The sequence below is a fragment of the Ruditapes philippinarum genome, unplaced genomic scaffold (assembly GCF_026571515.1).
Source record: "Ruditapes philippinarum isolate M1 unplaced genomic scaffold, ASM2657151v2 ctg1316_1_1_1_1, whole genome shotgun sequence".
Lineage (NCBI taxonomy): Eukaryota > Metazoa > Mollusca > Bivalvia > Venerida > Veneridae > Ruditapes > Ruditapes philippinarum.
The window spans coordinates 284,899-302,647 of NW_026858836.1; the positions used below are offsets into that span (position 1 = coordinate 284,899).

Genomic DNA, 17,749 nt, shown 5'->3' on the forward strand with positions numbered 1-17,749 from the left:
TTTCAAAAATTTTACTCCTGAAACATCCTTCGATTTGTATAGTTATAGTGATATGGTACTTTGTATGGAAGTAAAAATATTACTTTGTTGTTATTTGGCTACTCTTATGAAAAATAATTTCATATTCAGTGCTACTTTCTTCAGGTGATAAGTATCTAACATGCTCTAAAACCATAATGTAAACATCTTCAAACTAAAATTTGACTTTTTCTTAGAGGGAACTTTTTTTCATTTCAGAGGCACAATGTGCCTTTAATCATTATTGCAACTCTCTCTTCAATGTCATACTTAAACATGATAATTTTTCAGAAAAATGCAAAACTTGCATGCATACTGATTTATATGAACAATTATATTAGATATATGTTTTAGACAATTCCTTCTTATATATATATATATATATATATATATTATATATATATATATATATCGATTAAGGTAATCATTGCTTATGAGTTCATCCCGTATATGATCAAATTCCGCTCCTTTCTCCACTTATGTGCCCGAAACAGTTTGCCGTTGTGTCTTGGTCATGTCGTAGTTCTTTCAATGTTATTTTATATAACATTCTCTTTGTAAACAAATGTATGTTGTATTACCTGATTAAGTATAACATTGTATTTTGTGACCAAGTGACGCGATAATTGTTTTGTTTATCTTTTTCCATGGCGATGTCCTATGTACAAGTCTAAAATACATGTCTGTTCTGTAGTTCAAATAATCATGAAGGCCAATATAGACCCGAGTGATTAATTACTCAGCATTTGATAAACCGTACATTATAAAACTATAATGCAAGAAAAGTTAATATCTTTTTTCCATTCTAACAAGCTAATTGATCAAAATATGTTGAACTACATTTTAATTTTCCTGACGTCATTTGGTTTATTGAGGAAGCATTTGTTTGTATGCTGTGCATATATCGTGAAATAATGCATTTGATTGTCCTATCTGTTTGCAAGGCGTGTTTGAATTAATGTTCAGTTACAAACGAGGTCAGTTGTAATATAACTCCTATGTAGTTTGTATATCCGTTTAGAAAATCATTTCTTCCAGACAGATTATGTCAAAGGTTTGGAAATCGTATTTTTTCTATATCGTTTCCTGAAATATTTCATTCGTGAATATATTATTTTTTTATAAATACTGATCGTTTTTACAGAAAAATTTAATTCAGTCTAAAACGCCTTGGCTAGTTTACATACAGTATTTTTCGGAATACTATTTGCTTCACACGGTTGTCGTTACACATGTATGTGCCGTATACATTTTCGCTTAATTAAAATCTAAATGTGCCTCGTGACGAAACTTTCATTTTAATTATTTTGAATATTCCAGAAGTACGGTTGGATTACATAATTGAGTTGTCAATAATGAGAACGTGCTACCTGACAAATATTCATCGACCTAGCATAGGAGTGCTAGTAATTTAAGTAAAACAATTTGTTGATTGATAACATTTAAACTCACTGGTATTGACTTTTTACATAAACTAGTCGATCCACATTTAATAAGCTTTCAAACTGGTAAAACTTATTGTAGAATAAAAACATATTATTGTATAAATCATTCAATAGACACATGTGTGTAAGCCAGATTCCTTTAATAGATGTATGATCTTGCAAAATTAAGGTACGTATGGAAAGAATTAGCATGTGGGACGTTAATGTGGGACGTGACAGTTACAATGTCCATGTTCCATGTTAGGATCATGAATCTCACAGTGAGGGGCTCCATGATGACATGTGTGACTTGCGCAATCTACATCCGTCTTACATGATTCTGCTTGTCTCTCTGAAAACAAAAAATCGTTATATATATATATATATACGTGATTACTGTGTACTTATTAATGTACTTTTGACGAAAACTGTATGTGTAATAACATTTAGTTATTGTATCGTTAAATCCTCAAAGTGATATTGCAAATAGTTCAGCAACATATATTGATTACTGTAAATATAAGTTGTTAACTTGTTTAATACTAGTACGCTGAATTTATATTGAATGCTCCTTTTTTGTTGCAGTGCGTTTTAATAAAGTCAAAAACATAAAACGACCCTTTATTTATATAATTATAAGAAGGTTGCCTGAAGCTAACATGATATGAATCAAAGATGACTTTACAAGAAAGAAGGTGTTTCATTTTTCATTTAACCATACCACATATAGGGTAATTGACAATCCACGTGTTTTTACATTCACTTGCACTTTGGGCGTTTTGACGTCATTAAAATAAATGACAGGACTGATTTTAAGAAAATATGATTTCAAGAGGCATTTTATAGTACAAGTGGTACATTGAGTGTTTTAACCTTATACGGGTCTACTGAAAACGGTCAGGGTGGATTCACAGAAAACTCAATTAAATTGACCTTGACTTTCGAAACGACAATTCAAAATGGCCGCTAGAAAATACTAAATAGGTCATTAAAACTATGATACTATATGATGCAATAAATTATTCTTGTCAAGATAAAATGATTATTTTTAAATATTCCCTCAGGTAATACAATTATTTAGTTCACTTTATAACAAATTTCCAGTAATATAAGGTTAACACGTTTAATTCGCCCCAAAACGAGGTCATAAATGTCATATGTATGTTTTTATTTCGCAACGCATGATTATTATTATCATTTAAGGTAAAACTACATTTCGTTATTAAAACAAATATCAAATTTAAATTCCTAGTGAATGAATTTTTCAGATACTGTGTTATGCAAGAAAGCTCTCAATATGATCTCATATGTATATTTCACATCACACTCATGAATTGAGTGCCCATTTGTTTATATGTACGCATGGCAGTTTTTTCACAGTCTGAAGCATTGGCTTGGTTAAGTAGTTTAGTCTTTTAATATGTTGTTTTAAAACATATCTATTCTTATCTTTTTACTGCTCCAGAATGTGTCAAGGCTATGCCGGTGTTAAAAATTAAAACGATCACGGGCAGATAGAAATAAATTCAAGTATGACCATTTCTAAAAAAGCTAGAAATCGCCGTTAAGCCGGGTTTTCGAAAAAAAATAATAGAGAAAAACAGAATTCCTAAAGAAAGTCCAACACAACAAAATTGAAAATGTTGCAGGCTCGGTTTGATTGAGCCTGTTCATGGACGGTACTGGAAAGTGCAAGTTACCGTCCAAAAATCGTATAAAACCTCATTTCTGAACAATAGAGCTGATGTTCGTTCTTTTAAGTGAAATATTCCTTATATTGTTAACACTGTAGAGGCACACACACTGGCTTCGAGGTTTGCATATGGCGAAAGTAGTTTAATTCTATATGAAGCTAATCCGATAAAAAACATGGCGTGCTCCGTAGGCGCCCTTTTTTGAGGTTTTTGTGCCTTTCAATTTGTTATCATGTGACATTAAATCATGCGTTTTGAATGGCTTATGGCAGGCGGTGTTCAGGGAGAAATGGTCGAATCTTGTGAATTGTATGTCACCATCCATGACAAAACAGCTAGGTAAATGATTTTACTGCGGAACAATAAGGCTATGGGCGTATCATTTGACTTTGAACATAGGTTGGTCACAACTATTGGTACTTTAAGCTTTGGAAATTCAATGACAAACGCAACTGTAACGCTTTCATTTTCAAATCCCACGAGAACCAGCTGAAATTCAATCGAAAACCTGTTTTTGTTTGCTCGTTAGCATTTATTAGCGTGGCTTGTTTTATCACAAGTAAGGTTTGGACTATTATGAGTGTCTTAAAATTAACATAAGTGATCTCAGCACTATCCAAGAAGCCAAATCATCGGTCTGTCAATACAAACAGGACTACTTGTTCATATTTTTGGGTAATACATGCAGAAAAGGAATGTAGATTATCGTATAATATCATACTCTGCCCATTTATTATGTGTCTATGTGTAAATACGTTTTGTATGGGAAGCGCACTCTCAGATTAAATAATGTTGCCGTTGATGCCGAGTGTCTTGGGGACTTAGGTTCTGTCTTTACCAGTTAGTGATAGTGGTGTTTGTGGTAGTGGTAGTTATAGGAAGGGCTATGTCCCAGTAAGTAATGGTGGTGAGGGAAGAGTATTTTAAGGGAGGTTATTGGGAGTAATGATACGGAATGAAGAAAAGCGGTGTTTGAATAATAAATGTTTGCCTAGTGGTATAGTTTTACTAACGATAATCAGACCTTGGGCAAATTATTTTAAAAAAAGAGAAAGTGATTGTTTTCTTACCTTTAATAGCTACATTGGATTACTCCACTTTTCTTCAGGGATTGACTGAATAACATTATTTTTACACGAGCAATCATGATGACTTCTGATTACTTTCTATTGTCTCATTTTAAAATTGCAAAAGCCTACCTATTTTGTGTAATAATAAGAATTTAGAAAATATTTGGAAAACAAACCTATGCAAATATGATATATTTAACTGAAAAGTCAAACACCTTTATTTGAATTTAAATGAATTATCACACGAGTGTGATAATACAAAGCAAAACTTTCTTTCATTTGAATTTGGTAAGTATGTACATAGAATTTTCATGTAGCAGTAGTTGTGTGTTGGTCACATTTAATGCCTCAATTTCCATCAGACTTTGTCAGCATGCTTGACTAGGTAATTGCTGAGATGAGTTCATGTCTCATCTCGGATAAAAAAGCTAGGTCACAGGAGCTAAAAATAGAAAACCCTTGTTTACACTCTAGTGGCTACTTGGGTCACCTTGGGTCAATAACTAAAATAGATAAATACAGAATCCCTAAAGAAAGCCCAACACGGCAAAATTGAAAATGTTGCAGGCTCGGTTTGATTGAGCCTGTTCATGGACGGTACTGGAAAGGGCAACTTACCGTCCACGCCCCCTAGCACCGGCTTAAGCAGAATTCAACATTTAAACGTGAAATAGTAAAATTTTGAATTTAGAAACATCCGCAGATGTGTTCATACGGCGGTTATCATGGAACCTTCAATGTGACACTTCCGTGCCATTCAATGAAAAGCGGCGTATGGTCCCCAAGTAATAAAAAGCGTGTGCCCTAAACGAGAAAACAATGGGCGGAACTAAATAAAATGGAATTTTGAAAGGGGATCAGAGGTTATGAAGCCTGCGTATCACAGATAAGACGTCAAAAGACAAATTTAACAAGCATTTGATAGTATTGCGGGCAATACAGTAGTCCCCTACCGGTCCCTCAAAAAGTTCTTTAATTGTCATACACTCCTGTGTATTGCCATTTATAATGAATTTGAGGATGAAGTCTGTATTTGAAAATATCAACCACAAAACATAATAAAATAAGTTTGTCTATATCACAGTAATGTGTTAAGTTTCCATGCTTAGTAAGGAAATTATGTTTATACAACCTTGTCATATTATTACGATGTGGGATTTTAAAGTAAATCCTATAAGGAATGAAGAAGTTGGAGTGAAAATACCAGTTTCTCGAAAAAAATCTAAGTTAAAGGGGGACATAATTCTGGAAATAGTCTTGCTAGAGTATTTAACCTTCTCAAAAATGTCGAGTGATAATAAGAAACATATATATGAAGTTTGAAGTAGATACATTAGGAAATAAAGAAGTTATTTAAAAAAGACAACATTTTTTCCCCTAAAAAATCTAAGTTCAAGGGAGGTAATACTGATATTTTTTGTGCTAGAGTTATGAAACCTTGTCACATATGATGTGGTTGATGACCAGAAACTTATATTTAAAGTTTGAAGTAAACACCTTAAGAAATAAAGAACATATAGTGAAAAAGCTGAAAAATTTAAATCAGAAATCTTGAAATTCAGGCTATTTGTTGCCATAGCAACCAGAATTTTCAACATAGGAAGAAAAGAAAAAGATGTGCATAATCTCCAGACTGCCATCTACCCATATTTCAAGTTTCATAAAAATATTTTCAGTACTTTTTGAGTTATCACTGGATCCAGTTTATGTGTTAAAATTGCCATATTTTCAGACTATTTGTTGCCATAGCAACCAGAATTTTCAACATAGGAAGAAAAAAAAAGACGTGCATAATCTCCATACTGCCATCTATCCATATATCAAGTTTCATAAAAATATTTTCAGTACTTTTTGCGTTATCGCGGGATCCAGTTTTGTGGACGGACGGACTGACGGACTGACAGACAGACAGACGGACAGACAGACGGACGGAGTGTAAACCTAAAGTCCCCTCCGGTTAAACCGGTAGGGGACTAAAAAGCAGGCAACATATCCTAAGGGTGATTCAACATTATTCAAGTAGGAATATTGGAACCACCCTAGAAACTAGAAAATGCCAAAAAAGTCACACCGCCCAAATATGGAAAAGCCTTGTTAACACTCTAGTGGACACAGTTTTTGGACTAAATTATCATCAAACTTGGTCAGGATGCTTGTCTAGGTAATTACTCGAATAAGTTCGAACATAGGTCATCTCGGATGAAAAACTAGGTCACACCGCCCAAATATGGAAAAATCTTGTTAACACTCTAGTGGCTACTGTTTTTGTGCCAAGTATCCTGGAATTTGGTCTGAAAGTTTGTTTTGATGATTTCTAGGTCAATTTTGAATATGGTTCACCTTGGGTCAAAAACTAGGTCACACTGCTCAAATACGGATAATCTTTTTAGACACTCTAGTGGTCACATTTTTGACTCACCGGGCTTGAAACTTGGTCAGAATGCTTGTCTAGGTAATTGTTCGGATGAGTTCGATGGGTCAGGTGAACGATCTAGGGCCATCTTGGCTCTCTTTTTTATTAACTGTGCAATATTGAGTACATTACCACTTCCGATGCAGAGCTGATACTTTTCACCGTGACATTATGGATATAATGTTCGGTCATTATGGAATAAACATCAGGCCTCGACACTAACTTTTTTAGCAGGTGGTACGCCGGACCACTAGATTTGAAAGTTAGGTGGTCCTTCCAGAAGTCAGGTGGTCAGTTATCATTATTATATCTTTTTACTGCAAATGTAGAAAAAAATGTTTAAACTTTATGACAAAGATGTATTATTAATCTTTAAAGAAAACAGATATTTTTAGATATATATTTTTCATCTAATCAGAAAAGGGAGAGCAAGTCAGTAGGTATTTTATCGTAGAGTTATTTGCTTATTTGGTTTTATCTCAGTCAAAAATACACAACAGAGCTTTTATTTATGTTAACTTTTATATTAAAGTGATTTCTCTCTCAACTCAAGTTAGGGAATAGTGAAGCCATTTGTGTCTGTTATTTTCTTACTGTTATTCAAATATTCATTGCTGATACGCGGTACGTCTTATAATCATGATAATAACATAGCATCTTTTACAGATTAACATTTTTAATGGAACTAATAAATTATCTTATTTTTGTCTTTGAAAACAAGGAAATATCCAAATTGTTTAAATAATTACAACGTTATTATTTACTATAACTTATCTTATTTTTCTCACAGATTTATAATACAGAAATTTACCTCCCTGTTTCTTGTTGGTTGCTATTTATTTTTGACATTGGGTATTTTTAACCTTTTAAAATAATTTTAACTCTAGAAGAAGCAGATCTCTCATCGTTAAACAGTTAAAATAAAGATAAATAGCATAGAATTACTAGATGTATTTTTTCCAGTTCCTTTCGTTTGCTGCCGTTATTCAAGTATCTGAAATTTAAGTTTATCCGATATCATATAATTACCATCATCAGATACTCATGGTTGATTAACATGTAACATAACATAACATGTTAATGGTTCCGCCGTGGTTATCAGACGATGCATAATTACTAGCACCATTTGAATGAATTTTGTACCTAAATTTATATCATAAACTCTTAACTCTTTTAACTTGCATAAACAAAATTTTAGCGACTTAAATGAAAGTTATTGATGACTTAAGAACTTTTTTAACTAATCAGAGATTAATGAACCATATACATGTACATCGTGCATAGATTTTAAACAAAATTATATAACATGTTTTTGACCAAATTGCCATTCTCCCAAATGAGCATTGCATCAACCAGAAAATTCAAGTGGTCCGACGGACCAGTGGGTTTTAAAATTAGGTGGTCCTTGCCAAAATCAAGTGGTCTCGGACCAACGGACCACCGCTAATGTCGAGGCCTGAACATCCATTACGAGAAAAGTCGTCTTTTATAAGATTCAGACATTCTGAACTGTTTGATATAGCCATTATGAAGCTAACGATACACACTGAAAAATCCAATGCCATTTTTTCATTTTTAAAATTGTCAATTATGAAAAGTTTTCATAATGGTCTTGTTATTTGTGGAGCATGCTTGGATCCTTTGGCTTTTTAACAATACCATTATGAAAACAAACACTAATTGACATCATTGTAACACAGCCAGCTTTTCCCTAATGTTGTTCCTTATCTGTCACGAAATAAAAAAGTTTTAAGTCGCTGGATAGGACCTTTTAATTGGGATCAAAATATAATCCCCTTGATGTCCCTGAAGTTAAGTTAAAAGATCTGTAGATATTTATTTAGATGATGCCGGGGTCTCAAGACGAAGCCTCATTCACTTACATCTGATTAGATTTAATAGCATGCATGGGTGGATAGGGTTGTTTGACAGGAATAAGAAAACCTTTAGTGAAGCAAAATTAAATCAACGATGGATTGGGGTTTTTGTGTCTAATTTGTTTTACCTAAACATGCTTTGTGACAAATTTCAAGGCTTTTCCTATCTTTAAAAGTTTCATTTTGATATATCCTCCAATTATGATAAAGAAATTTGGCGGTAATTTTACTGTTCACTATAAATGACTTTTAAATGGTCAAGATAAGCCTGGTTTTTATGGCGATGTGGTTTACAAACTTCGTAAGATTTTGGGTCATGGTAATTTTTCTGCTGTTTTTACTAAAATCATTAAACGTTTTATTAAAAGAGGTTATGACCCTACTATTTTAAGACATACTGCATGTTTAGTGTTCAACCCTTTTACAGTTGGACACTACGCTTTCCTCTTTTGATTGCATCTGACGGACCAAGTGGGAGACTCTATGATGGATAGTTCGTAAAGCCCTTTGGGACTGAATTGTCTTAATGTTCGTCTTCTGCCTTGCTTCATCGGGCCCTTGTAGGTGATTTTCTTGTTGCTCTGTCTTCCTTTAGGACATTGAGTACTTTTGTCATGGTCATTGGGTTTACTTTTATATGTTTCTACATGATCATTTTAGTGTTTTACTTATTTAACCTTTTGTAACCATGACAACTGTTAGAATTTCACTTGGCGGGGATTCATTTTATTTACACTGTCTCGTTTATAGGAACATGGTGGGACTAAGAGCGAGGTTTGGTGCACCATTAACCGGTTTAAACTCCCCAGCAGTCATTATTATGCTGCTGACCGTTCCAAGGCGGCGCCCCACTGTGTTTCTCAGATGTATGTCTATGTTGTTTCATACTGTTTTGGTGACACTTTTGCTTGTGTCCCTTGTTGTTTTCTCGTCTACGGTAAGTATCTTCCCCATTGCCTCTAGTTTTTATTTCTTTGATTACCCCCCCCCTTCCCCCGGTCTCCTGTCCCCTTCCCCTTTGTGGGCCTATTATTATTTTCTTTGAATTCCTAATCAGTTACAAATTATTTATCATTTAATGATTAACGTGTCGTTGCCCTGTCCTTTTTATGTTTGGGGTCCGCCTGGGCTCCTTGCCATTGGTTCTTGTTGCTGGGTCATATGGGGGTTGCGTTCATTGAACGCCGCCTTTCCTTGTTGATCTTGTTTTTCATATTTTATGTTTGGTATTCACCTTTATCGAATTCAGCATAACTTAAGTAGGTAACAAAATACCAAGATACCACTTGTACAGTAACAACAAAATGCCTCTAGCATCTTATCGAGGGCCAAATTCACAAAATCAGTCCTGTCAAAAAATATTGAGAAAATGATGAATAAATGCCTGTTTATAATGTAGAGACCTTAAGCAAAACAAGGTAAATTACATATTCGTAAAATAAACACTTACTATGTGGGACGTGACAGTTACAATGTCCATGTTCCATGTTAGGATCATGAATCTCACAGTGAGGGGCTCCATGGTGACATGTGTGACCTGCGCAATCTACATCTGTCTTACATGATTCTACTTGCCTCTCTGTAAACAGATTGTGTAATGTAAAATGATATCACACCTGATAAATAAAGACTTATTCATGTTTAGTCAGCGAGAATGAGACATAAATGTCACATTACATGTAAATAATCTTAGCTCATTTTCATTCAACTTTGATTTTCTTGAAATATTTTGGCTCATCTAGAGGCATGCAGCTTAAATATATATAGTATATGCGTATATATCGTCTGAAAGTCAAATGAATACTTAGTATGTAAAATCTAAGTCGGACATTCAGAAATACACTGTCATGTATAACAGCTTATGTTATATCAAGATCTTATCACATCGTATAACAAAGGGTATAGTTATTTCTCAAATATAAAATCTATAATTTTATGTTTAAAACTGCTACATATATCTTAATGCTTGGGACTCATGGGGACTCGTGGTAATTTCAGTTAAAGAAATTCACATGGATATCAAATATTTATAATCGGAGATTGTTGACTCATAGGAATATAATAACTGGTAGGGCATATAATAACTGGTAGTGCAACCTATGTTGTAAATACTTACGGACATTAAAATTAGGGGAAATTATTTGGTTGCCCTTATTAATGTATCTTACAGATTACAAGAACTGTCGGAGGACAGTATTGGCTCGACTATTCGAAAAAGTTGTCACAAGGGTGTTTTATTGAGTATAATAATGCTAATTACCTATGAATACATAAAATTGATCGAAAAGGTACAAATGTTTGTTATTAGGATGTTTTATCAAGTAAATCAATGCTTTATTATTATGAATGCATAAAATTGTCCCAAAAAAGGCACAAATCCTTCAGTAGTTATGGAGATAACAGCTTACAAGCAAAACTTTACCATGGATTTCTAAGTTGAAAAAGGGGAGAAAAATCAGCCTAAATGCAAGACAGAATTATGGATTTTGGTCAGTGACCTACAATTATGACCCTAAATGCATATGTGAAGTTTTAAATAAATATCTTTAATAGTTATTGAGATATGTAAAACTTGCAGGTAAACATTAACCAAGAGACTAAGTAGAAATGGGGAGATTAATCAGCCTAAATGCAAGGTAGAGTTATGGAACTTGGTCAGTGACATACAATTATGACCCTCCAATTATGACCCCAAGTACATGTGTAAAGTTTCAAGTAAATATTTTTGAAGACCTTTAACCAAAATTTCTAAGTTAAAAAGGGGCAAATAATTCTGCAAATATTACAGGCAGAGTTATGCAGTTTTGCAAACTGATGTACATTGTTACTATGAAAAAGTATTGTAAATTTCAATATCTCAAGCAATAATTGAGGTATTTGACTATACAAAAAAATTAACCAAAATTTCTAAGTTAAAAAGGGGCATAGTTCTGTAAATATTGTAGGCAGAGTTATCCGACTTGTCAATCTGATGCACATTGTTGCTATAAAGTATTGTAGGTTTCAATTGAATATCTCAAGCAATAATTGAGATATTTGACTTTACAAAAAACTTTGACCAAAATTTCTAAGTTAACAAGGGTGCCATAGTCACAAAATACGCCCGTTTACGAAAGCTTTAGATGGAGATTAGGGCATTATGGATAAGTGTTATCTAGCAAGCAAGTTTTTATTCTTGGCACTGTGTTGTTAAATGAACCTTAAAACAAATCAGTAGGGAAGATATGCACAGGATGTGTGACCTTGACCTTGGTCGCAGGGACCTGAATTTTATGCACGGCACTCAGCCTCACAATGATTAACATTTGTGCCAAATTATATTGAAATCCCTCTATGCATGTAGAAGTTTTGCTCCAGACAAGCGTTTTACTATGAGCTCTAACTGTGACCTTCACCTTTGACCTAAGGACTTGGTTCATGTGCAGGGCACTACGTCTCATGGTGGTGAACAATTCTATAAAGTAACATTAAAATTCCTCCATGCATGTGGAAAATATGTTCCGGACAACATCTGGATATTTAATCATCTCCAGTGACCTTGACCTTGCAAATATTAACCTTAATTAAATGTGTCACACCTGTAGTCATGATAGTTACCATTTGTGCTACAATCCATCAATAAATGATGACTAAATGGTCCCTATACACATCTTCAAATTTTTATCTGAACTTTGACCTTGACTTTGGTCGCAGGGATCTGAATTTTGCGTGCGACACTCAGCCTCACATTGGTGAACATTTATGCCAAGTTATATTGAAATCCCCCTATGAATGTAGAAGTTTTGCTCCGGACAAGAGTTTTTCAATGAGCTCTAAGTGTGACTTTGACCTGGAGACCTGGATCATGCATGGAGCAATACATATCATGGTGGTGAACATTTCCATAAAGTATTATAAACATTCTTCCATACATGTAGGAGATATGCTCCAGACAAAATCTGGATATTTCACCATCTTTAGTAACCTTGGCCTTGCATATATTGACCTAAAGTACATGTGTCACAGCCGTAGTCATGATAATGACCATTTGTGTTACAATCCCTCAATAAATGATGATTAAATCGTCCCTATACACATCTTCATATTTTTATCTAAACTTTGACCTCTATGTGTGACCTTGACCTTGGCTGCAGGGACCTGAATTTTGTGCGCGACACTCCGCCTCAAAATGGTGAACATTTGTGCCAAGTTATATTGAAATCCCTCTATGCATGTGGAAGTTTTGCTCCGGACAAGCGTTTTTTAATGAGCTCTAAGTGTGACCTTGACCTTTGACCTAGAGGCCTAGTTCATGTGCGTGACATGGCTTCTCATAATGGTGAACATTTCTATGAAATTTCATTAAAATCCCTCCATGCGTGTAGGAGATATGCTCCGGATAAAATCTGGATATTTCATCATCTTTAGTGACCTTGACCTTATATATATTGACCTAAATTATATGTATCACAGCCATAGTCTTGATAATGACCATTTGTGTTACAATCCTTCAATAAATGATGACTAAATGGTCCATATACACATCTTCATATTTTTATCTAAACATTGACCTCTATGTGTGACCTTGACCTTGGCCGCAAGGACCTGAATCTTGCGCGCGACACTCCGCCTCACAATGGTGAACATTTGTGCCAAGAAATATTGAAATCCCTCTATACATGTGGAAGTTTTGCTCCGGACAAGCATTTTTCAATGAGCTCTAAGTGTGACCTTGACCTTTAACCTAGAGACCTGGTTCATGAGGGCGACACTGCTCCTCATAGTGGTGAACATTTCTATGAAATTTCATTAAAATCCCTCCATACATGTAGGAGATATGCTCCAGACAAAATTGGACGCCGCCCGCCCGCCCGACCGCCCGCCCGCCAGAGGCGTTCCCATAATACGTCCCGTTTTTCAAACGGGCGTATAAAAAGGGACATAATTATGTCAATATTGTAGGCAGAGTTATCCAACATCCAATCTGATGTACCTTGCTACTATAAATAAGTATTGTAAGTTTAATTGAATATCTCAATCGATAATTGAGATATTTGACTTTACAAAAAACTTTAACCAACGCCTTGGCGACTACAATAGCTCTCATATTCTTCGAATAGTCGGACTAAAAATTGTTGAACGATATGGACATGATTCGCGTCATTTTGATCTTTTCTTTTTTGTTAATAATTCTGCTTGCTTAAATCAAAATAAGACCTTAAAAGAAGAGTATTAAACGAACAAAAAATGGAATAGAGATGCTCCATGAAACTAAGCTTCTACATTGGGTTGGAAGCCGCCTTATTGCTGGGTAGTAAAATAACGCCTGAAAAGGTGGGATGGTGAAAACTTGTGTACACGGCGTTCATCTTCTCATCTTATAAAATATGTTGCAATGTTAAACTCACTTAAAATTTTGATTATTTAACAATAAACTTTTCTACATATTTGATGCCAGATGTACATACATGTATAAACATGTGATAGTATTCGTTTTGTAAAGATCGTGCAATGGTGTTTCCGTTTATACACTCGGACATGTTGTAATATGCTTTAATAACTACGCTTTCCGATCGGCTGTGTTAATTGAACATAATAACGCTTTTCTGGTCGGTATAGTTGCATGACCCATTAATAGTATGTCTTAGGTTTATATTTAACTCTAAAACAACATTTTCTTTAAAACTATAAAGGGAACGGTTTTCTTAAATTATTAATTTAGAACAGAAAATCCACTTACTTCCACTTGCACCATAATTAGCAAAGTAGTCATCACAAAAACATTTATTGTCTACACACCCATAGTCATAGCTGGTACATAAAGGACAATCAGAGTCGGTGTCGCAGTAGGGAAGTCTCTTGTGAATTGACACCGCCAGTGCTGATACTGAAAGTATGTGATATTAAAAGTATAAAATCAATGTATAAAGCTTTATGTTTTCAGTAAGTGAATTGTAAAATCATTGTTTCACTTGTGATCTTAATGACAAAAAAAAAACGTAGAATGAAAGAATATGGAAGGGATTACCGCCACTCTTAATTAATATGAATACATTGTAATTAATATGAAGACATTCTTATTATTTTGGAGACATTCTTATTGATAAGAAGACATTATTATTGTCATGAAAACATTGTTATCAATATGAAGACATTATTAGTAATACGTTGTAATCATTATGCAATATTAAGATGTTGTACTTGCTGACGTAACTCTGAGTTCTTATAATAATTGAAATATGCGAACATTCAATTTACACTTCAGTTCTAAGGCTGTAAACATGCAAACTATAATAAGATATTTAATTTGCTGGCTTTCAATTATTTTTTTCTTTATTTGAATTTGCTTTCTAAAAATAATTCGAAACAGCTGTTTGCATAGCACACTAAGAGTTTCGAAGTATAATTAAAAATTAATTAGGTTTTTGCGCTAGAATTGACCCTTTTAATCAACGGGGAACAACTGGTAAAAATGTAAAAAATAATAACCACTCCATGACCGGTGTTCACAAATCTGATACGACGAAAACTAATCCGATCATGTGGAGGTTAATGACTACCAAATATTTCCCCCTATATATAACGTATAGTGAAAAGGCCAAGTTTGAGGCAAATTATCTCAAAATCCGCCGCATACAGACTATGTCACATGCTTACTTTTTCTGAAAGATCTTCAAAAATGAGTTGATTTAAAGAATAAAACTGATATGTTGCGCATTTTGCAAGAGAGAACATGTTCGTTGTTGTTGTATATAGAGCTAGTAAAAGCTTTTTTTCAAGGCAGGGTATCACGATGTTTGATCGGATCTTTTCCATGAGGTGATTTTTACGTCCGCACCGAAAGGGATCAGTTAGTATTAAACAGCGACCTCTGTCGTAAGAAAACGCACTACGAAAAAAATTGGTTCCCCGCTTCGTTTTTTGATAACGTCAACATTGTTATGAAGACGACTTTATTTTAATAAGTCAATGTTAAACAGTATGTTATACTGCGAATGATGTTTTGATCAAATGTTGAACATTTCATTACAAATGAATTAACACATATTCGGAAGCGTCCATACACTGAATACCTAATGTTGATTTTAATGTGTGATTTTGAATTGAAATGTATTAAATATATTTTAAGGGAAATCATACCAATTTTCAGAATAAAACAAGAAAAAAATAAAAAGTATAAAAATAAAATTTACGTATAACAAAGATATATTTCAAAATACCTTTATAATTATAAAGATACGAAATACACTTAGTCTTGAAAATAACCAAAATCTAACATCAAATTCACTATCTCAAAAGTAAAAATGGAAATTGGAATGTCATAAAGCATAATAGGTGAAATGGCGGATAATCCCTTCCATAAAAAAGTGTGTCAGTGTCTATTATTTAAAGCGAGTATTCATCGGCAAACCTATCTAAAATAGCAGTAGAATATTTTGTTTCTGAACATTTTATTCTGTGAACCTATAATAGTCATGTATATTAAATTACATAGACATTTTATGGAAACAAATCTTTCAAAAAACGACCATAAGGTTCTAAAACATCATAACATTGCTGGGTTTACTTCATTGTCTTTCATTCTGTTTTTCTTTTTCTTTCTTCTTTTAATCTTTTTAAGTTTTATAAAATTTTATAGAAATATAGAGGCTGGCTGTGAAAAAGCTAATTTCCTAGCAAGAGGCTGAGAAATTATATTTGGTCTTTTATCAAGCTGTCTGTTATAATCGCTATAACCAGACTTAGAGTTTTAATTTAAAACTCATTTAACACACGCTGTGTTTGTTTTTCTTGTTTGCATGTTAAAGGTATAGTGTGAGAACAGGGTTTTGGCTTAGTCCATGAAATTTTAGAGATTTCAATATATCCCTATCCCGAAATGTGTCGAGGAATACACGTGTAATCCCTGTGATTTAGTAGGGACTTCATTAAATCACTGAATAGTTTAAGCTGTTTTAAAGGAGACAATACTCAAATATAGCTGATATTTGCTTTGTGATTTGTTTGTTTTGATAGTATTGTTACTTTTAAATATACTATTATAAAATAGATATAACCTGGATAACCTTCATATTTCTGTCCGCGTTAAGTGTGATACATGATAATCCTTCAACATCGGTTCTCTCGAATTACCAATACCTCACACATTTTTTGCAGGACCTTCGGGTTCTTAGCGTTTACTCAAATGTAATATAATTAATATAATAATTATTCTTTATCACCCAAATAAACATAATGATACAAATTTTCTTTATCACATATATTATAGGCACGCCAATAAAATGGTCTATTTTTCACTTTAAACGGTCTTTGTTTTTGGTATGTGATAAATAGAATATAAAATTCGTGACAGTTCATTACTGAATTTATTGAACTCGTTGAATAATATTGTGTTCACCAGAGGCTCAATAAATTCAGTATTAAATTAACACTCATTCAATATTTTCTTTTAGTAAAGCATACGTCCAGTTTGATAGCCATATAACTTTAAGAATATAATAATCAACTGCACCCAAACCCTGCTAGAACCAACACTGGTTAGTCTTTTCTACCAGTATAGCGCCAGTTCAGTCGCCACTAGCCTGAGATTCAGGTTTTGATATTTTTTGCTTATTCATATCATACGCGCTATTTCTTACTCGTTCGTGTTTTGATAATATCGATTTGAAGAACAAAAGCACATAAAAAATCGGCAGACTAGAACCGAAGCTAAGCCCTCACATATGTTCAATTGGACCATGCTCTTCAATGTTTGCCAAGTTCATTGTTTTTAATGTTTTACTCTTAAAATTGATTATGAACAGTTCAAAAATAGGAAACTAGACAGATAAGTCTTATTTCAGTAATACAGGATACACACACATATGATTAAATTCTTAGTGATAAAGGAATGTTTTATCTAATTAAAGTAATATTTGATGCCACTTTATATATAAGAAGTTTATGCATCTTTGTTATTTTGTGATTCTTTTTACCATAAAATAATCCTAAAGTTGATTTACGAATTGCTGTTAAGAGCAGTAATGCCATCACTTTGATTAATCAACTGTTTTATCAATACATAGAATTATAAATGATCATTAAAGTAAAACTTACCAACTAAAACACTGAAGACAAGAAATCGAAACATTTCCGACAAATTACGACTGATTGTGTGACATATCTCGGTGCCGTCTTATCACTTAGGAATCGTGATTTTCACAGATGTTGAAAATACAAGGTATTCTGACTTGAACTTTAGTAACGTGACTGACCAACATTTTTAAAGATAAAC

General features: G+C 33.6%; 1 protein-coding gene across 1 annotated transcript; it reads right to left on the reverse strand.

Annotated features, from left to right (window-relative positions):
- Positions 1 to 1,584: 1,584 nt before the first annotated feature.
- LOC132754442 (low-density lipoprotein receptor-related protein 2-like) lies at positions 1,585 to 17,709 on the reverse strand. Its single transcript, XM_060745070.1, has 4 exons — positions 17,572 to 17,709; positions 14,216 to 14,362; positions 9,947 to 10,075; positions 1,585 to 1,794 (listed from the first exon to the last, which is right to left on the reverse strand). The coding sequence occupies exons 1-4, from the start codon at positions 17,603 to 17,605 to the stop codon at positions 1,664 to 1,666; spliced, it is 441 nt and encodes a 146-aa protein (XP_060601053.1). The 5' UTR covers positions 17,606 to 17,709; the 3' UTR covers positions 1,585 to 1,663.
- Positions 17,710 to 17,749: the final 40 nt, after the last annotated feature.

Excerpts from the sequence above, each read along its gene's own strand:
- LOC132754442 (XM_060745070.1), bottom strand. The coding sequence starts at position 17,605 with ATGTTTCGATTTCTTGTCTTCAGTGTTTTAGTTG. Across the intron at positions 14,363-17,571 it reads TGTCTTCAGTGTTTTAGTTG|TATCAGCACTGGCGGTGTCA; the intron begins GTAAGTTTTACT and ends ACATACTTTCAG. Across the intron at positions 10,076-14,215 it reads TAATTATGGTGCAAGTGGAA|AGAGGCAAGTAGAATCATGT; the intron begins GTAAGTGGATTT and ends ATCTGTTTACAG.